We start from the raw sequence: 22,235 nt of genomic DNA, 5'->3' as shown, positions 1-22,235 counted from the left end.
GATGCTGAGGCCGCTCAAAGCCAACAACGGGGTTTCTCCGAGGACAAGCAGACCTGTGTCACACAGGGTCTTTTCTTAATGAAACCAGATGCGACCACAAACAAGGGTAGGAAACACAGTTCTCAACTACCGATTTCTTCTTTTCTGTGACCGCCTCCCCCCCTCCCCCCGCTGCCATAATCTCGCTTGGTGACCCGACTGACTCACCATATCCATGATCAGATGTCCACAAAGGAAACACCTGTCGGCAGATTGCTGGAACCCGGAGTACTGTGGAGGAGAAAGAAAGCAAAGGTAAACCCGTCAGGGCACAGATGGCCCGGCCACTTGCCCGCCAGTCACGAGGACGACACCTTGGCAGAGAGATGTGTCCCTCTAGGCCGGAATCTGTCATTTCTCAGAACACAGGTTGTGGGATGTGGGTTGTGGGATGAATCACGAAATATCCCGTGCCACAGAGCCATTGCTAACGCTGATGCCACTCGCCCTGACAACAGCTGCGTCTGGGCACCCACGACATGCCAGGCTCTGTCTCTAGGCCAGTGGTTCTCAAAGAGGAGTCCCCCGGAATCACCTGGGAACTTGTGAGAAATGCACATTTGGGCTCCATCCCGGACCCACTGACTGGGAAACTCTGGGGTGGGACCCGGTGATCCGCGTGTTCACAAAGCCTTGCAGGGGACTCTGACACAGGCTTAAGCCTGACACCAGCACTCTAGTCCTTAAACCCATTTTTTATGTTTTTAATGTTTTATTTATTTTTGAGAAGGACAGAGAGACAGAGACAGAATGTGAGTGGAGGAGGGGCAGAGAGAGAAGGAGACACAGAATCCGAAGCGGGCTCCAGGCTCCGAGCTGTCGGCACAGGGCCCGACGCGGGGCTCGAACTCACGAGCCGCGAGATCGTGACCTGAGCCGAAGTCGGACACTTAACTGACTGAGCCACCCAGGCGCCCCTTAAGACAATTCTTAATACAAGGTATGTACCGTACTATTTCTCAGATGGAAACAAGGGAAGCTCAGAGAGGGTAAGCGACCTGCACAAGGTCACACAGCCTATTAGGGGTAAGGATACGATTCAAATTCAAGTCTGGCTCTGGTTAGCCAATGCCTTCAGTTTCAAAGAAACTCGGTAAAGACTCTCTACCTTACTTTACCAAAACACACAGGCACATACAACTATAAACAGTGGAACGCGAGAGACACCAGGTAGGCTCTGGACCACAGACAGCTTCTGCACAGGCTTCGAGCCCTGGAGACGTGGGGCCTGGGCGGGCTGGCTTGACACACAGGTAGCGTGGCTGAGCCACACTGACTTTGGGAAGCTAAGCGGGGCCCAGGGAGGCCACGGTGGCACAAGGGTCAATGCTTGGCCACGTTGTGGGAGAGGTGGGAAGGAGGAGGGGCCGAGGACGAACCTAGGACACAGATCTCAGGGATGAGGACCCAAGGCAACCTGGTGTTTCTGCTTCAGACAAGTGGTTATGGAAAGGCTGGGGGACCGTTCGGGCCACTGAGGTGTCAGCAGCTGGCCGGCAGGTGCTGGCAGGGCTGGAGCTCAGGTCTGGGAGTCCCTGGCCCGTGGGTGGACTTCTGAAGCGTGACAGAGGCCGGATGCCCGCAGACAGCAGACAGGGTACAAGGTAACGCAGGCCCGAACCCCAGGGCACAGGTTTAAGAGAGAGCGGTGGGGGAGGCGGAAATGAGCAGAGCACAGGAGGACAGGCCAAGCGAGCCTGAGTCCCTCCCAAGCACAAAGCTCTGGGGTCTGTCCTTTACTTCGGGAACAAGCACCACCCCGGGCATCCTCAGAAGGAAAGTCGGGACCCCCTTTCTCCGGCAGCGCTCCGCTCTCCACCAGCACAGGAAACCCCAGAGAGAAACCACACTGTTGTACCCGGCCTGGGCCTCCCCACAGTCTCCCCCTGACTCCGGTCCCGACTCAGGGCAGGGCAAGTCCGGGGACGAACTCACCAGGAAGTCCTCCTCGCAAAACACTTTGCCGTTGACAAAGTAAAAGGCTTTTCCTCTCAGCTTCCGGCCTGAGGAGAAAACGCAATGTTGATACGAGGTGAAAAAAGGAGGAACAAAGGTAAAATGTTTTTAAGCAGAAACAAACGTGCAAAACAAATGTCAACTGTCAATAACGGTCCGTGATTGCTGAAAGCCGCCGGTGGCCGTGGCCGTGGCCGTGGCGATGGGCAGGCTGAGGCCGGGAGACCAGGCCCCTGGCGGGTGCCGTGTGGCAGGGGACCCCAGCACTGCCTTGGGACTCATCCCACACCCTCTTCCCTCACTTCTACTCTGCTGAGGAGGAAACCAGTGAGACATTTGGTGACAGGACGACAGAGGTGCACTCAGTGGGGGTACGGGCTATAGTCCGTTGGGGAGCCGTTTCCCACAGGTATTTGGGACGTTATCTTTGACAGGTTCTCCAGGGGACATTGGTGACAACCTATCAGGAAAGTCCTGTAAATTGGTTACCTTTTTTTTTTTTTTAACGCTTACATATTTTTTGAGAGAAAGAACGTGCGAGCAGGGGAGGGGCAGAGAGCCCGACGCGGGCCTCGAACTCACGAACCACGAGATCATGACTGGAGCTGAAGTTGGATGTTTAACCGACGGAGCCGCCCAGGCGCCCCAACAGCTCAACTTTATTCTCCTTACTTTCATGTATCTTTTCATCTTTTCAACCACGGAAAATACACATTGTTGGACGGATAATGACTTTTCCTGTTTCCTCCTGATCTAAATGGGGCAAAAAGGAGTGGGAAAAATACAAAGCACCCTGGGCTCCTTAGATGTCGCTTTATAGTTTCCGTAAAGCTAGGACGCTGACAAGAACAGCATACTTTATCAATTCCATTGACCCCTTATGAAAAAATACAGGGTCACATGTTTAAGGTGAAGCAGGAGCGTTTTTACGGGAGACCCTGGGGCTGTGACCCAGCAAGCAGCATTCTCAGATCTGAGAATACTGCCAGAGCCAGGCACAAAGCACACACGTGGAAGTTTCAAAAACTGAATGAAGTCTACACTGGTGAAATGACGCCCCTTGGAGCCAGGGTCCACAACGTGAAAGCAAAGTCATCAACGTCACAAACACTGACAGTGCTTGAGACAGAGACGTGACCTTGATAAACTACTGAGTGCCTCACCTGGGACTCCCAGAGCAAGCAAAGAGCACCAGGTGATGGAGAAAAGCCTGGTGATGTCGACCTGTTGGAGCTTATAGAGGACTTGGGGAGTATCAGTGCAGAGGCAAAGTCACAAAAAAGGAAATGCATTTAACTACAAAAGCAAAGAAACCTCCAGATGGATTACAGACCTCAGTGTAAAAAAGGAAAAGTATCGTAAGAAAACGTGGGGTGCCTGGGTGGCTCAGTTGGTTAAGTGTCCAACTTCGGCTCAAGTCATGATCTCACAGTCCGTGGGTTCGAGCCCTGCGTCGGGCTCTGTGCTGACAGCTCGAAGCCTGGAGCCTGCTTCGGATTCTGTGTCTCCCTTGCTCTGCCTCTCCCCCGCTTATGTTCTGTCTCTGTCTCTCAAATACAAATAAACATTGAAAAAAAAATTTTTTTAAAGAACTTTTTAATGCTCTGAATTTTAATGCTGCACTTCTTGGGGATATAATGTAGTTTCAACTGAGCCTCGTATGAGGAGGGTTTACCAACTGGTCTAACGGAAGGCAATGAATGCTTTCGTTGAAGAGAGAAAAGGAAAGCCCGGCTGGGAGCCAGAAGATGGCTACAATACATGTAACAAGGCACTGGCATCTAAAACATAAAGAACACCAACCCACCAAGACAACCCAACGGAAAAAATGAGCAGAGGAGAAGCAGCCAAGGTGCAGAGAAGAGAAAATCTGTTAAACTCTAGGCAGTAACTATTTTAAAAGATGTTCAAGCCCACCAGCAATCAGGATATGCAAATTCAAACCATGAGATGCTATCTCATTCCCAGATGGGCTAAAATCACTAAGCCTGACAGTACTGAGTCTTTTTTTTTTTTTTAATGTTTATTTATTTTTGAAGGAGAGAGAGACAGAGCATGAGCAGGGGAGGGACCGAGAGATGGAGAGACACAGAATCCGAAGCAGGCTCCGGGCTCCGAGCTGTCAGCACAGAGCCCGACGCAGGGCTCGAACTCACGGACTGAGAAATCATGACCTGAGCCGGAGTCTGACGCTCAACTGACGGAGCCACCCAGGCGCCCCCTGAGTCTTTTTTTTTTTAATGTTTATTTATTTTGAGAGAGAGCACGCACGTGCATACGAGTGGGGGAGGGGCAGAGAGAGAGAGAGAGAGACAGACAGACAGACAGAGAGAATCCTAAGCAGGCTCTGCACCGTCAGCGCAGAGCCGGATGCAGGGTTCGAACCCACAAACCACAAGATCATGACCTGAGCGGAGATCAAGAGTCGGACGCTTAACTGACCCAGGCGCCCCCTGACAGTACAGAGTCTTGATGAAGGTGTGGGGACAACAGAAAGCCTTTCACGCTGCTGGTGGGAGTGCCAATTGGCATGAGCCTTTTGGCAAAAATTTGGCAAGAGCCCATATCGCTGAAAATCCACATTACCTGCCACATACTCCTAAGGACGCCCCTTGAGAAGATGTCCCAAGGGACATGTACAGTTGTTCACTACAGCACTGCAGTGAAAACCTAGACAGCCAGCAGCATCCATCCACGTCCCCGTCCACCCGTATAGAAAAACTGATAAAACACATTGAGGAAGAGGGGCACGTGGGTGGCTCGGTCGGTTAAGCGTCCGACTTCGGCTCAGGTCATGATCTCGCGGTTCATGGGTTCAAGCCCCACGTCAGGGTCTGTGCTGACAGCTCGGAGCCCGGAGCCTGCTTCGGATTCTGTGTCTCCCTCTCTCTCTGCCGGTGACCCGCTCTGTCATCCTCTCTCTCAAAAATAAGTAAACATTAAAAAAAAAAACAACACTGTGGAAGTTATAGTCAATGGATGCAACGCTACACGGCAGTCAAAATGAATGAACTAGATTTGTATACGTCACTATGCATCGAACTAAACACACCGCTGTGCAAATGAGGCAGATTGCTCAACGACGCATTAACATGATATACATACAAGTTAAAGCATGAACACACATTTGCACCCACAAACTAGTACTGTGGACCCTTTATGATATTGATAGGTGTGATAACAGAAGACAAACTGGAACCAGAAGGATCCACACGCTCCATTCTTGACAGCAGCTGCCCTGGGGGAGGGGGAAACGGAATACAGGAAGGGGAGTCAGGACGATTCCAATTCATCTGTAACATCCTACTTCCTTTATAAGAAATAAGCCAAAACGACAACACAGAAATGTCTGTGCATTCTGGATGGTAGGTAAATATAAGTTATTTCCTACTGTAGTTTTGAAACTGTATACAAACACACACACACACACACACACACACACACACACACCCCTTCTTTAGGTGAAATACTATAAACCAAAAGGCAAATGACAAACCAGAGAAAACGTCTGCATAGTCGGACACAAAACAACTCACTCCATGGGGCCCCTGGGTGGCTCAGTCGGTTGAGCGTCTGACTTCGGCTCAGGTCATGACCTCTTGGTCCATGAGTTCAAGCCCTGCATCAGGCTCTGTGCAGACAGCTCAGAATCTGGAGCCTGTTTCGGATTCTGTGTCTCCCTTTCTCTCCGCCCCTCCCCTGCCCATGCTCTGTTTCTCTCTCTCTCAAAAATAAATAAACGTTAAAAAAATTTTTTTAAAGAAAAAAAGAATATACAATGCTTTGTCTGTCAGACTGGCAAAGGTTAAAAATACCGTGCAATGGGACATACGCTAGAAGGCCACAATGCAAGTCTCTGGTTCTCCAAACCTTTTCTCCTGTCCTTCCCTCAAGCTAGTTACCCTCACTTCTAGAAGGTTCTAGAACCTTCACAAGTGTTTCCTGACTCTGCGAAACTAGGGTAATAAGAATGAGCACTTACAGCTAAGTGATTTCAGGGTTCACTAACAGAACCCCCTTTATAGCCATGAAAGTTCATTTTAATCATTTTACTTACTTATAACTTTCCCCTCTATGGGAACATTCTAGAGAATTCAAAGTTTTACAAAGGAAAATGATAACCAACTAGAGCATCCCCTCTCCACTCTTTGTCCCCACTACGCACCTGGGTGAGAGCCTCCAGTCCCTCCCTGGCAACCAAGGCGACAAGGACACAAAGAGACCACCACGAAGGAAGACGATGCCCACACTGTCTGACCACAAGTAAAGTCCAAGTCCAGCCCGGTAAGCGGGGCTCCCTTGTTTTGCTGCCCCTGGGTTCTGAGAGGAAAAGAGCCGAAGCTGCAGGTTCCAACGCGGCCACTGAAGAGAGCAGTGGGCCATCTGGAAACAGCACAGGACTTCCTAGACAGAGATGAGGCCTCTGGTCCAATGCTGAGAACACTGAGCTCTGATTCCAGGAACAGGGTCCAGGAAGTTCTAAGGAGCCTGAGCTGGGAATTAACTTTTTTGTGTGTTAATAGAGGGCATGTTACCTCTGTTCCAAAATCATAGAGGAAGATTATTAAACACGCCAGAGCACTGAGTGCTCTAGTGGTCTAAGAAACACAAATCAAACAAGAGCTTTTTCACTTATAACATCAACAAAGATTTTTTCAGATGACCGCAGTCGTTTATGACTGCTGTCCCTGCGTATTTCTGTAAGCTACTTAATGAGCATGTAAAATGATAAACTGCCCCCCCGGGGAAGCAACTCTAAAATGTTTCTCTCTGACTCACTGTGGCTGTCTGGGACTTCGCTTCAGGAAAGGATCAGAAATGTGGATAAATATTTACGTAGGTCCAAATTGGAAACCTGAGGAGAAATGATTATATAAAACAGTACCTCTAAATGATGCAATATTATGTCTCATTTAAAATACCGTTCAATGGGGCGCCTGGGTGGCTCAGTCGGTTGAGCAGCCGACTTCAGCTCAGGTCATGATCTCGGGGTCCATGCGTTCGAGCCCCGCGTCGGGCTCTGTGCTGACAGCTCAGAGCCTGGAGCCTGTTTCAGATTCTGTGTCTCCCTCTCTCTGACCCTCCCCCGTTCATGCTCTGTCTCTCCCTGTCTCAAAAATAAATAAACGTTAAAAAAAAAATTAAAAAAAATAAAATAAAATACGGTTCATATAACTGCTATAGTGATGCTGCAAATGCTTTTACTATACAAGGTTACTCAAAATACCAGACAGAGACAGCACAAGCAGGGGCGGGGCAGAGAGACAGAGAATCCCAAGCAGGCTCTGTGCTGCCAGCACGGGGCCAGATGTGGGGTTCAAACCCACAAACTGTGGGATCATGACCTGAGCCGAAACCAAGAGTTGGTGGTTCAGTGGACTGAGCCACCCAGGCGCCCCCATGTGTGCTTTCAAGAGGATAATTATTTAAAACTGCCTAGCAAATGCAGCACTGGTATGTTGCATTAAGGGGAATTTCTCTTACTGCTTTAGACATTTCAACATTTGAAAAGTTTTTTCTAGTATCAGGGACACCAGTAGATGGTATTAGAATTTCACTGTTTGCTTTTATACGCTCTTATAGCATGTTTCTCTGGAATTCTGTATTCAGGAATTTGAAAAAGAATACGGTAATTGTTGAAAGAAACCCCTGAAGTAATAACATGAAAAGTAAGAAAGCAAGATCTAAAAACTGTGTCTTTCAACTACGTAAAGAAGAAATTCAAAGAAAAAAAAAAAAAAGACTGGAAAAAAAAAAATCTGCCCAAGACCAATAGTGCCTCTGGTGGACATACAGGGTAACTGCATGGTTGCGGGGAGGAGGAAGGTATTTGCTAATTGTTTGCTTCTTTAGACTCTCCTGTGCTTCCCCAAACTTTTAAGAATGAGCAGGTAGGACTCTAATCATCCTTTACAAAACTGCCCAGCTGGCTAGACAAATAGTGTGGCTGCCAATCCCCAGAGCTGAGAAGTCCTGTGTCCAGACCCCAGGGGCCAAAGGAAGGGCTTAAAGGCTACATCTGCTTTTCCTTTATTCCAAAATAATAGTAGTAGTAGTAAAAGTAATAATAATAATAATAATAATAATAATAAAATAAAATATATATTATAATATAATACATTATAATATATACTTATATATAATATATTGTATTGTTAATATGCAATATATTATATTATTAATATACAATAACATTAATATATCAATTATATATTAACATATATTATATAATATATTATTAATATAATAATAATTATATATCAATTATGTTATTAATATATAATTTATATTATTATTATCGAGGGGGCACCTGGGTGGCTCAGTCGGTTAAGCGTCCAAGCGTCTGACTCTTGATTTCTTCTCTGGTCATGGTCTCACGGTTTGGGAGAGCTTGAGCCCCACGTCGGGCTCTGTGCTGACAGCACAGAGCCTGCTTGGGACTCTCTCTCTCTCTCTTTCTCTCTCTCTCAAAATCAACTTTAAAAAAAAAATCTTAAAATAACTGAGGGCTCCCCACAGGAAAACGGTGGGCGTGCTCTGAAGGACTCAAACTCCACTTTTTAGCTCAGTCTTAAAAGACCATCTAAGTTCAGAAACTGGGTCCCACACCACATTTGGTAGTATTTTATCAGCAGGAGAAAACACAAACAAACCTAACATCTGTTGATTGCCTTCTGGGTTTCAAGTACCGTATTTAGAACTTCTCTATATTAACAAGTTTAAGAAACGTTAACATTGCCACATGTCACGGCATCATCACCCCCCTTTCTGCCGTTGTCCTACCATGTGCCTTCTATGGAGAAGTGCACGACCGCCCCCTGCAGGCTGCAGCAAGCATGGAAGGCATTTGCGCAGAATGAGGCAAAAATAACACTCCCGCGTCAGTATCATGGAGCAGGGCACATACACAGGAATTAATTATCCTTGGGAATCGCTGGAAATGACACCCCAGGACCACTCCGAACTTTCTGGGTTTCCTTTTCTTTTTAACGCTTATTAATTTATTTTGAGAGAGAGAGAGAGAGAGAGCATGCGCACACGCACAAGCAGGGGAGGGGCAGAGAGAGAGGAGGAGAGAGAATCCCAAGCAAGCTCCAAGCTAACAACACGGAGCCCGATGTAGGGCTTGAACTCACGAACTGTGAGATCATGACCTGAGCCAAAACCAAGAGTCGGACGCTTAACTGACTAAGCCACCCAGGCGCCCCTCCTTTTCTCTTCATAAAAATGTGATACAGGACCACCTGGGTGGCATAGTCAGTTAAGCGTCCAACTTCAGTTCAGGCCATGATCTCACGGTTCATGAGTTCAAGCCCCGGGTTGGGCTCTGTGCTGACAGCTCAGAGCCTAGAGCCTGCTTCGGATTCTGTGTCTCCCTCTCTCTCTGCCCTTCCCCCACTCATGTTCTCTCTGTCTCTCTCTCTCTCTCTCTGTCTCAAAAATAAGCATTAAAAAAAACCCTTATATTAAAGCACTTTCTATGTACTGGGCACTTTACATTGTATCTCACTTCATTGGCTTGACAATTCTATAAAAGTCCCTTGTGACGGCCCTCACGAGGCTGTAATGTGTTTGGTGACTGGCTCCCATCTTCCAGTGCAGGCACAACGAGGGGAAGGTGGGGCCAGGCAGGAAAAGTATTCTTGAGGCTGATTCACTCCAGATCTGGCCAATGACACAGACACCAAGTAACCTGAGAATTCCTGGAATCCCTCACCGTCCTCAAAATTCCATTGAGGTGCCGGATCCGGAACCCACGGACGTACACGCTGGGAGCAGCCAACCACCACTAGGTGGCACCAAACCACAGCCAGCACCAGCACAGGTGGGACCCCACAGCGCACGGACTCCAGGCTGGTGCTGGCGGAGGCAGCCAGCTGGCTCGGGTCGTTGTCGCGCACTCATCTGCAACAACGTGACCTGTACTTGAGGCAGTTTAGCGCCACCTACCCTGTTCATGCAACAGCCAAGTCAGTCAGGCAAACACCTACTGTGGCTACAAGGAGGTAGGAGAGATGGGACTTGAACGCGGCTCTCTGGAGCGAAGTCAGCAAGCACACTTCCCACCACACTAGACCCTCTTTGTCCCCAAAGGAGTATCTCTCGGGGCGCCTGGGTGAGTCTTGATTTAGGCTCAGGTCATGATCTTACGGTTCGTGAGTTCGAGCCCCACAACGAGTGCCGTGGTCACACCGCAGAGCCTGCCTGGGATCCTCCTTCTCCCGCTCTCTGCCCCTCCCCTATGTGCACGCTCTCTCTCTCTCTCAAAAATAAGTAAATGTGGGGCGCCTGGGTGGCGCAGTCGGTTAAGCGTCCGACTTCAGCCAGGTCACGATCTCGCGGTCCGTGAGTTCGAGCCCCGCGTCAGGCTCTGGGCTGATGGCTCAGAGCCTGGAGCCTGTTTCCGATTCTGTGTCTCCCTCTCTCTCTGCCCCTCCCCCGTTCATGCTCTGTCTCTCTCTGTCCCAAAAATAAATAAACGTTGAAAAAAAAATTAAAAAAAAAAAATAAGTAAATGTTATGGGTATTGAGGAGGGCACCTTTTCGGATGAGCACTGGGTGTTGTATGGAAACCAATTTGTCAATAAATTTCATATATATATAAAAAAAAAAGAAGAGAAAAAAAAGTAAATGTTTAAAAAAAAATTTAAAAAGTGGGGCACCTGCGTGGCTCAGATCATGATCTCATAGTTTGTGGGTTCAAGCCCCGCGTCGGGCTCCGTGCTGATAGGTCAGAGCCTGGAACCTGCTTTGGATTCTGTGTTTCCCTCGCTGTCTGCCCCCCCCCCCCAGCCCCACTCATTCTCTCTCTCTCTCTCTCTCAAAAATAAATGAATTTTTTTTAATTAAATCAATCAAACAAACAAACCCAAAGGAGTATCTGTCAACTAGGCAGGGGAAAGGCGGATCTCCTGGCCTTACCGACCAAACCTCCTCCTCACTCCACTGCCCTCCATTGGGATGAGCTCCGCGGTCCTCACTCACTTCCTACAGCGGCACCCGCCTAGAGGCACGACACCAGGGAGCCGGCCGTGGCTGTGTCAGTGCTCATACAGAGGACAAAATGGAAGGGTCGAGGGGCTTAGTTCCATGCCTCAGAACCACCTGCCGAGCCCCATCCCCGGAGACTCTGACGTAGCAGGTCTGGGAGGGGCCTGAGAACGTGCCCCTTCCCACGTGACGCTGCAGGCGCTGGTCCGCGGACCACACTTTGAGAACCGCTCCGATAGGGGCTGCCCCGGGCTGCTCTCTGAACCAGCATTCCCGTTTAACGTGATTCCTCCTGGTCAAACACCTAGTCACGTGCACACCAAAACCATACCAAATAAACAGTTTTCCCAGAGCTCTGGAAGAGTCATAGTTGCTATTTATTTTTCCATCACAACAACAGTTTACAAAATATTGACAAATAAGTGTACAAACTCGTCAAAAAGCCACCTCCTACGGACAGCAAGTGGCTATTTTATATTTGCCTTCAGGGCCCCCTTCAGCTGAAAAGAGAAAAATGTGGATGAAGCCAGCGTAGCTGTGACAACAGTTACAGGTGTCGCAAAGAGAGGGCGGCCGTCTGACCTGACAAATAAAACCTAACGTTCTCCTTTCCTTCTAGAAATAGAAACGGCTTGTCTACTCTGGAAAAGTAATTGGCCTTTGGCTGGAAGACTTCATCACAAATTTCAGTGTCCAGAATACCTTCCCGAAGAAAAGTAAAAATGCAAGGTTTTCCGGACAATGAGAGGAGTTCCCTGCAGAAAGGAAGTACACATTAGCAACTGTTTAGATTCCGTTTTTATTGTAAAAATTAGCAACTGTTTAGATTTTATTTTTATTGTGCTGTCCCAAGACGGTCACTTCTACCAGCTTGGTCGCCTTGGTCCCCAGCCCTAGGTAGCCATTCCTATGTAAATCTAAGTGAATTAAAAATAAAATAACACTTAACATTCAGTTCAAGGACTTGAACGAGAACATTTCAAGTAGCCAGTGGCCACTCGTGACCAGGGCAGCTAGGGAACATTTTTGCTTTATCACACAAAATTCTCCCCGATCTGCCTCTTCAAACAGCTTCGTCCAGAACAGGTTAACCCTTAATGAACTCCTAATACCAACCAAGTGAAAAGCCAGTCAAATTGGTTCAGTGCAAATGAACCGATCAACCTGGATTTCCTAGGCTCGCGCAGCCTCAGGGGGCGAGGAACCGGGCAGAAGGTGGAAAACAGAAAAGCACACGGGGGAGGGTCCTTGACTTTGCCACTTTCCCAGAAACCAGAGGTTGGCCGGTCACCTGACCCTGGGGGTTCCTTGGTAGAGGGTGCTGTGGAGAGGGAGAAAGCAGGGGGTTCACAGTAGGGAGCCCAATGCGGTGCTTGCTCATACTAAGTGTTTAGCGAAAGTTACTGTTGCCAGGATCCCATCAAGACCTTCAGTTTCCTCACCAGAAACCTACATGAGCTAAAAATCTCATCCGCCCCCATCTCTCTCTGCCCAAACCCTCCGGGTCGCCCCTTCTTTCTCAGTTTACCTGCGGTAAAGGGCCAGGTTTTTGTTTTGTTTTTCATTGCCATCTGTCAGACTTCTTTTCTTGGAAAATACAACAGTGTGGGAAAATGAAACACCAAAACCAAGCTCCAATCTACTCCGTCAAATTGTTGCAAACGTTTCTAAATGGTCACAATTTCTGCGCTTCTCGCCTTACTGACCACACTGTCGGAGACCACGCTACGAGTAGACCCGCTCCACAACCCAATTCTCTTCTCACTGGCTGTTCCCAAGTCTTTTTTTTTTTTCCTTACAGTTTTACAAACCCATCTCTCTTTTGTTTTCCATTCCTACTACTCCAGACAATGATCATCTGGATCAGAGAACGCTGTACGGAGAAAAAATCCTGGAGACCTGCAGAGGGTCTCCTTTGACTATTCAGCAGGTCTTGGATCAGCACATGCCTGTGAAGAAACTAACCAAGCCCGGGGGAGAAAGCCACCCACAAGGGCCGAAAACAGTGCCTATTCCCACCAGCCAGAGTGGGAAAACTCGTAATCCGTGAGTACTGGGTATTGACTGAAATGCTCAAGAAGGTTTTGCCCTGGAGCCCTCTGCTCCAGAAACATCGTTGTCTCCAAATAACTTACCTGCATCCCTGAAAAGCTCAAGAAGATTCAAAGGAATACAAAAATACCCAGGACTCAACAAGGTGAAATTCACAATGTCTGGCATCCAGTCAAAGATTACCGGGCACACAGAAAGGCAAGACAGACAACCCATAATTAAGAAAACAGTCAATCTACGGAAATCAAGGCAGATCAGACACAAATCTTAGCGTCACTAGAAAAAGAGACACAAGTTATTGTTACCGTATTTCATATGTCCAAAAAGTTAAATAGCGACATGGAAAATCTTTAAAAATGCCCAAATTGAGTGGCCAAAGATGAAAACTAAAGTATCGGAGATGAAAAACACTCTGGATGGGATTAGGACACTGCACACTACAAGGGAAAAGATACGTGGATCTAAAGGCTTAATAATAATAAAAACTGGCTGCTCAATGGCCAAAATGAAACATTCGTTTGAGAATGAAACATTCTTCCTCAAAATGTAAAAGAATTTTAAGAATAAGAAGAACATAAGGGAGTTGTGAGACAACCTTAATTAAGATTTAATTTACAGGCCAATTTATTAAATTTAACAAAGAGTCGTCAAAAGGGGTAACATAGTCCCTGAAGGAGAGGAGAGGGCAGGGGGAAGGCGCGGCAGAAAAACGTGAAGAAGCAGCGACCAGAAATGTTCCGGATTTGGCAAAGACTTTACACTTGATCTTAGCCAAAAGGCCGAGAAGCGATTGGCAAAGACTATAAACTCACACATCCAAAAAGCTCAACAAACCCCAAGCATGGGAAACATACAAAAGACACCAAGAGACATCATGATCAAATTTCTCAAAATCAATGACAGAAAACTTAAAAGCAGACAGAGAAAGAAGAATGTTACCTATAGAGAAACAGAGATAAAGTGGACATCGGATTTCTGATGAAAACAATGAAACAATATCTTTATTTTATTTTTTTTTAAATGTTTATTTACCTTTGAGAGAGAGAGTGTGAGCAGGGGGGAGCAGAGAGAGAGGGAGACACAGAATCTGAAGTAGGCTCCGGGCTCCGAGCTGTCAGCACAGAGCCCGATGTGGGGCTCAAACTCATGAACCATGAGATCATGACCTGAGCCGAAGTCGGCCGCTTAACCAACTGAGCACCTAGGTGCCTCATGGAACGATATCTTTAGAAATTAAAAAAAAATTTTTTTTAACGTTTATTTATTTTTGAGAGAGAGAGAGAGAGACAGAGCATGAGCAGGGGAGGGGCAGAAAGAGAGGGAGACACAGAACTCGAAGCAGGCTCCAGGCTCCGAGCTGCCATCACAGAGCCCGACGCGGGGCTTGAACTCACGGACCGTGAGATTATGACCTGAGCCAAAGTCGGCTGCTTAACCGACTGAGCCACCCAGGCGCCCCTGGAACAATATCTTTAAAGAAGTAGAAGAAAAAATTATCAACCTAGAATTCTCTAGCCCCAGAAAAAATGTTCTTGAAACTCAAAAATGAAATAAAGATGAATTCAGACATACAAAAGCTGAAAGGATTCATTACCAGCAGATCTGCACTATTAAAAAAAAAAAAAAGTTGAAGGCCTTTAAGCAGAAGGAAAATGGTACCAGATGAAAATCTGGATCTAAACAAGAAATGAAAACGACCAGAAATAGCAACAACTGCATGGATAAATGAGATTTTTTTCTTATTAGTTAAATCTCTTTCAAAGATAATTGACTAGAGCAATGGAAAAAAAACAATTGAGGGACCAGAAACTAACCCTTACTTTTAGGGTCAATTCATTTTGGACACATTTGCCAAGACAATCCAATGGAGAAAGAGTAGTCTTTTCTTTTTCTTTGTTTTTTCATGTTTATTTATTTTGAGAGAGAGAGCGCGAGGGTGGGCACACAAGTGGGGAGGGGCAGAGACAGAGGAGAGAGAGAACCCCACGCAGGCTGTGCACTGATCTCATGGAACTGTGAGATCATGACGTAAGCTGAAACCAAGAATCAGATGCTTAACCGACTGAGTCACCCCGATGTCCCAATAGTGGTCTCTTCAACAAACAATGCTGGGAACACTTCATATCCATGTGCAAAAGAATGAAGTGGAACCCCTACCTCAAACCATATAAAAACCAACTCAAAATAGATTAAAGACTTCAACTTAAGAGCTAAGACTATAACATTCAGAAGAAAATATGGGCATGAGTCTTCATGACCTTGGGTTGGGCACTGTTTTCTTATACAAAGCACCAAAAACACAAGAAACAAAAGAAAAAAAATAGATAAATTAGACTGCATCAAAATTTAAAACTTTTGTGCTGCAAATAAGAACATCAAGAAAGGGAAATGACAGTGCATAGAAGGAGAGAAAATATTTACAAATCATATACTAGAGACTCATATGCAACACATATAAAATCTGTCAAAACTCAAAAATAAAGAGATTAAAAACCCAATGAAAAAATGGGTAAAGGATCTGAACAGACATTTCTCCAAATAAGACATGCAAATCAGTCCATGAAAAGATGCTCAACATCAGGGCACCTGAGTGGCTCAGTTGAGCGTCTGACTTGGGCTCAGGTCATGATCTCACGGTTTGTGAGTTCGAGCCCCGCACCAGCTCGCTGCTGTCAGCACAGAGCCTGTTTCAGATCCTCTGTCCCCCCCCTCTCTGCCCCTCCTCTACCTGCACTCTCCCAAAACATAAATGTTTTAAAGAAAGGTACTCAACATCATTAGGCAGAGAAACGCAAACGAAACCGCACTGAGATTCAACTTCACATTAGGATGGTTAAGAATCAAAGGGTCAGATAATCACAAGTGTTGGCAAGGATGTGGGGATACCGAAATCCTCACACACTGCTGGTAGGAATGCAAAATGCTGCAGCCACTTTGCGAAACAATTCCTCAAAAAATTAAACACAGGAGGACAGCACCTTGGAGAGCGGCATTCACCAAGGTGGGGCTGAAAGGTGAGGGTGACGGGCACCAGGAAGGGCGGGCGTGTTCCGTGGGGCCAGGAGGCTCTGCGGGATGGCGGGTGGAGGGGGCAGCGGCGAGACGGAAGACAGGCAAGGAGTCGGAGCTGGCTTAAGGAATGGGTTCAATGCTAAGCGAAGGAACTGGACTGTGCTGTTAAGGCAGGAAGTGGTGGAGGCCTCCGAGCCGGGGACTGGTCCCCACAAAGCTGTGCTCAAAGGCCGGCTGTGTGGATGGAGATGGCAGGCCAGCGAACAGGACCCAAGACAGTCGGGAGGGATCAGCAGGGATCCACATAAGAACCAGAAGGGTCTTCCCCAAATGGGGCCTCCCGGGACCCTGCTGGCATCGTTCAACCCAACAACGGTGGCTGTGCTGCTCTGCTTGGGCACAGCTGTCCCCACTGCCCTGATCACAGGGAAGCCTGCACTCTCTGCTCCAGCACCGCACCTGCCGGATTCCCAGGCCGGTCGGTGCCCTGGAGGTGCATCCGGTCCTTGAAAACCGGGCCACGGGATCGCCACCCAGCCTTGGTGCCTTCTCGGAACAGAGTCTGGCAGCCACGTGGTGAGGGTTCTCCTCCCCTTTGAACTCAACGGGCAGGAAGGCTGTGCTGATTTTGACTCATCAAAGGCAACAGGATCTTATGCAGCACGCAGAACAATGAGGAAGAAGGCATAGGATGTATATACTTCTAAATGGAAAAAGCGGGGCAGCAGAGTGAACACAGGGAGACAGCAACGAGCTCGGGCACAGCTCTGCGGGCACGGCAGACGTGTTTTGGTCTTGTTTCGGTATTTGGCGATAGGTAACTTTCTTCTCCCGTATGTATTTTCTTTTTCCGTGTGACTATGTTACCTTTGCGATGTATAAAGTACGAAACATAATAAGCTTCACTGATCATCTCATATCCATAAGGGAATTAATAAGGTTTAGGAATGAGAGACTTTACCTGCACTGTGCGATATGGTAGCCACTGGCCACATGTGGCTATTTACATTTAAAACTTCAATTAAAACACGGGGCGCCTGGGTGGCGCAGTCGGTTAAGCGTCCGACTTCAGCCAGGTCACGATCTCGCGGTCCGTGAGTTCGAGCCCCGCGTCAGGCTCTGGGCTGATGGCTCGGAGCCTGGAGCCTGTTTCCGATTCTGTGTCTCCCTCTCTCTCTGCCCCTCGCCCGTTCATGCTCTGTCTCTCTCTGTCCCAAAAATAAATAAAAACGTTGAAAAAAATTAAAAAAAAAAAAAAAAAACTTCAATTAAAACAAAATATGATGTAGGGGCGCCTGGGTGGCTCAGTGGGTTAAGCGTCCGACTTCAGCTCAGGTCATGATCTCAGGCTGCGGGAGTTCAAGCCCCGCGCTGGTGAAGCCTGCTTCAGATTCTGTGTCTCCCTCTCTCTCTGCCCCTCCCCGCCCCTTGCATCGGCCTCTCTCTCTCTCTCAAAAATAAATAAACATTAAACAATTTTCTCAAGAGAAAACAAAATAAAATACGATATTCGATTCCTCAGTCACACTGGCCACATTTCAAGTGCTCAAAAGTCACGTGTGGCCATTGGCTGCCACAGTGGATGCTTCGAATCTAGAGTTCAGGAGATAGGGAGCTACAGGCCAAAGGAAGGTAAAGGGGGGTGGGTGGTGAGGCAAACACAGACACATTCCCAGGTGACTGTGGCAGATCCCCCGGGATGTCCATCATGCACATGCACACAGGCCTCGGAAGCAGGATCCGTGCAGGTGCAGTCAAGGGTCTGCATCGTACAGGAGCACAGAAGCCCCATGGACTCCATGATGAAGGCTGTGGGTGCAAAGAAATCGTCAGTGAGGGGACACAAAGGAGGGAGAAAGTAGGGAGGGAAGGGAAGACAATGCAGAGGAAATACGAAAGGGTCCTTATTAGCCAGGGGTCTGCAGAGGCATGGAACCTGGAGGGTATATGCATATGTGTGTGCATGCATGTGTATGCACGTGCCCATGTGTATATGTACAGACAGAAACAGAGAGATTTATTAAAAGGAATTGGTTCAGGGGTGTCTGGGTGGCTCGGTCGGTTAAGCGTCCGACTTCGGCTCAGGTCATGATCTCGTGGTTCGTGAGTTTGATCCCCACATCGGGCTCTGTGCTGACAGCTCAGAGCCTGGAGCCTGCCTCGGATTCTGTGTCTCCCTCTCTCTCTGCCCCTTTCCTGCTCATGCTCTGTTTTGGTCTCTCTCTCTCTCTCTCAAATATAAATAAACACTTAAAAAAAATTAAAAAAAGAAAAAAAAGGAACTGGGTCACATGATTATGGAGGCTGACAAGGGCACCAAGATCAGCAGTAGGCAAGCCACAGGCCCTGGAAGAGCTGATGGTGTCATTCCAGTCCGAAAGCAGGGAGAATGGATGTCCGTGCTCAAGACAGTCAGGCACGAAGAAATCCCTGACTTGTGGGAAGGTCAGCTTTTCTGGTTCCGTGCGGGCCTTCAACCGATTGGGCAAGGACCACCCGTGTCAGGGGGGAAAAAAAATCTGCTTCACTCACTCGGCCTACCAATTGTTACTCTCCTCCAGAAACATCCTCACAGACATACTCAGAATAATGTTTGACCAAACGCCCGGGCACCTGTGGCCCATTCCAGCCGACACACTGAATTCACCACCACGGGGCCAGGGTTGGGGACAGAAATTTAAGAGAATATTTGAGAGACAGAACATTTAAGAAAGCAAAGCACAGACACTCTTGGCAAGAGAGCCAGAGACCCAAGTAGCGTCTATGGTGCCAGAGTAAAGTTCAGACCTCCAAAAAAGACCTTATTCCCCAAACCCAGAATTCTGGCTCAGAGATGAGGCACCGGGTACAATGTCTTCATGCTAATTAGGGCGCGGTGCCCCCCCCACGTACCGGAACACCCACCCAAACCGTGTGTGTGTGCTGTCACGCACCTGGAACATACGTGTCGCAAGTAGGCGTGGGTTACGCAGGAGTCACCCCCTACAGTACAGGGCTCCAATACCCCAGACCCTGCTAATGTCACAGGCACGAAGAATCTGATGTTTTCCAATGTCAGGGACCTCACGGCCTCTGGACCCACAAAGTTTGATCTGGGAAACCAAGTCTGGCCCCGAGTCAGGGGCCTCGGCAGAACCGGCTTTGCTAGAGACGAACACAAGAGACCCTTGTAACAACGCACCAAGTCGATGTTGCCCCTCTGCCCTCTGCCGACCCACACAGCCCTTTGGCTGCTTCCTGACTTCTTCCTCGCCCACTGGCTTCCTTGAGCCCGTGCCTACTCTTCCTTTCTCACATTCTTGATCCCCGGCGCTTTCCTTGGATCCAGCTGACTCATGCGGCTTACTCACAACTGCTGAATGTGGCGAGAAACACTGGCGTGAGTCAACGGCTCAGAAATTCAGGCATCAAAGCCTTTAATCCAGGTCTCTCGTATCTCCCCTCTTCCAAGCCTCAGGCTGTTCTCCTGCGTTCACAACCAGAGAATCTCTGAAAACCCAGCTTTTGCCATCGCACAGCCCCCAACACAAGAGTGCAATGCGCGGCCAGCGTCCTGTCTCTGACACGCGTTCTCTCCGAGCAAGGGGTAATCTGACACTAACGCGGTGGCAGGAGCAAAGGCTGTGGGTCCACACCGTCCTGGGCTCGGGCGCGGAGCACGCTACTTAACAGCAAGGTCACCAGCCACAAGCAAACTACACTCCCAAGCCCCTGTCTGCCTGCCTGTAAAAGGAGGCCGATAATAATGCTGAACTCACTGGACTGTTCCAGATTTAGCGAGCTCCCGTGGGTGGAAGGCTTGGTGTGGGGGCAGGTCAACAGCAAGCTGGGCAGCTCATCTACAAGCTACTTATAAATATTGTGATTACTGGTTTAAGGAAGCAGTCCAGCTGTGAATTAAAGCAAGACCTCCCTAGTGCTGGCTCCGCTATTTCAGAATCTGTGAGCGTTTTCAAACGCTGGGTGGATGAGGTTGCATACAAAGTCAACAAAGAAAGGAAACATGGGGCGCCTGGGTGGCTCAGTCGGTTGAGCGTCCGACTTTGGCTCAGGTCATGATCTCACAGCGTGAGTTCGAGCCCCACGTCGGGCTCTGTGCTGATAGCACAGAGCCCGTTTGGGATCCTCTGTCTTCCTCTCTGCTCTCTGTCTGCCCGCTGCCACTCGGGCTCTCTCTCTCTCCCAAAAATAAATATGAAAACATCAAAAAAAGAAAGTACCCATGATCTCAGAGGCAGCATTTAAACTTCCTAAGAAAACTAAATAGCTGACGAGCACCCTCCCAATTCTAGAACCTACTGGATGATGGACCACCAATCACCAAACACCGACTTACTCAAGAACCCCTGTTCCACGACGCTGGGCTTAATTCTGGCTGTTTTCCTTACCTGCAGTAATGACGAGGTGCTTTTTTTAGACTTCTAGATACAGATTTTTCGTAACTCAGACTCCCATGACTGGGTCTAAAGGGGTAAGAGTTCACTATGAAATTCACTCGCAATCTTTAACCTCCACCAGTGTTTGGTTTTTGGAAGGTGGGACGGGCAACGGCATACGGTCCTCACTTTACGGTGTGCTTTCCCCGAGGCATGACGGGCAGGTCACCGTGCACGCCCCCCCCCCCCCCCCAGGGTAGAAGCACTAGATATGGCACTGAAAGCCACCTGTTCTGGCCGTGACTTGCACATCCCAACACTGTCCCCTGAGTGGACGCCGTTGACTCACAGGGGTCCTTCTCTGAGCCCAGGCCTATGTGGGCAACAGTTTCTGTCCACCTGGACCTGCCCCCCCATCCCACGCCCAGGCCTGGGCCCTCGTGTTCTCTGGGCCCGAGGGAGGGAGAGAACACGCATGGAATCTCCTATCTGATCTCTCATTTCCAGCCGGTACAGACGAAACATCAGAGCAGACACGAACTTGCACATGGCCAACAGGCTTCACCTGGACTCCAGGATGGGGGCTGTCTAGGAACAACAAAAGCTGACGTTTTAGATCTAAAACCGCCTGCAGCAAGGACACAGAGCCTTGCCTTCCTTCTCCCTCACCGTCTGTTCTGGAAGGTGCCAGAGCCCCACTCTGGAGAGCCCCTCTTGACCCACACGTCCAGACCCACACCTTTCCTTCCGCCTCATTCTACCTCTCTCAGCCACAGCCGGGCGCCAGCTTCTCCTCGGGCCACTCGACACCCGGCGTCAGACACGGCGTGGCCGCTGGCCAAGGCCATGCCTGCCCCCTGCGCTGACCCTCCTCCTGCTCCACGCTGTGCCAATGGCTTTCTCGGGGCATCCCGCTGAGGGCACAGCCACTTGAGAGCAGGACCCGAGGCGGGGAGAAGGGAGACGCCCCACATCGCCATGGCAACCACACACACTGGCCCCCCCTGCCCCCGGAGGAGCAGTTGAGAAAGGAGGGGCTTGAGCAGACCACACAAAGGTCCACACGCCGCACCCTGAATGCTTGCTTCCGGGCAGGACACCAAGGAAACAATTCAGCAGAGGAAAAAGGGGGTGCAGGCAGGGGGCGGGCTCTGCAGAACAACCGGCGAACCCCACACGAGCTGAGTGCCATAGACCTACGGCACAACGCAGCCGATTGCTCTGCGACTGTTAAAATCATCGTGATCCAGACTGCAGAGACGCGGATGGGTCCACGGCACGTTCGATCACAAAGGACAGAGCATGACTTATATGCTATGATCACAGGTCTACAAGCCGAGTATACCTCTGGGCAAAACCTGGAAGGGAAAACATACGAGTAAAAACACCTGTGCTAGAATCACACACCCAGGTCTCTGCCCTTGAAATTCTCAGGGGGGGGGGGGGGGGGCGAGTGCCTGGGTGGCTCAGTCGGTTAAGCGTCCGACTCAGTTTCAGACCATGATCTTACGGTTTCGTGAGTTCAAGCCCCGCATGGGGCTCTGTGCTGACAGTATGGAGCCTGCTTGGAATTCTCCCTCTCTTGCTCGCTCTCTCGCTCTTGCTCTCTGCCCCTCCCCCACTCACAATGTCTGTCTCTCTCAAAATTAAAAAAAAAAAAAGAGTGGGATGCTTACCCAAATGAGCCACCCAGGTGCCCCAAGCTAGATCATCTTCATAATGAAATGGGAAGACAGAAAACACACACCTGTATACTCACTAACATATACACTAACCGACCAGAGAAAGTGGGATATGCAAAGCTAATTA

At 48.8% G+C, this 22,235-nt stretch overlaps 1 protein-coding gene across 2 annotated transcripts in view; it reads right to left on the bottom strand.

The window, feature by feature from the left end:
• The window catches only part of LIMD1 (LIM domain containing 1), a 69,768-nt gene that overhangs the window by 12,126 nt on the left and 35,407 nt on the right, over nucleotides 1–22,235 (bottom strand). For both annotated transcript variants that reach the window (XR_006965041.1, XM_047095380.1), the window contains exons 3-4: nucleotides 1,975–2,042; nucleotides 208–270 (exon numbers count right to left, since the gene is read on the bottom strand). Coding sequence is in view for 1 of the 2 variants with exons in the window: in XM_047095380.1 (XP_046951336.1) it covers nucleotides 208–270; nucleotides 1,975–2,042 (131 nt within the window). In the remaining variant the exon portion in view is untranslated. The remainder of the gene's footprint in view (nucleotides 1–207; nucleotides 271–1,974; nucleotides 2,043–22,235) is intronic.

The sequence above is a fragment of the Lynx rufus genome, unplaced genomic scaffold (assembly GCF_022079265.1).
Source record: "Lynx rufus isolate CCGP_SWC_20201006 ecotype Redwood Valley unplaced genomic scaffold, mLynRuf1.p SCAF_4, whole genome shotgun sequence".
Classification (NCBI taxonomy): Eukaryota; Metazoa; Chordata; class Mammalia; order Carnivora; family Felidae; genus Lynx; species Lynx rufus.
Note: the sequence above shows the minus strand (reverse complement) of the source record. Positions and strands in the feature narration are given on the sequence as shown.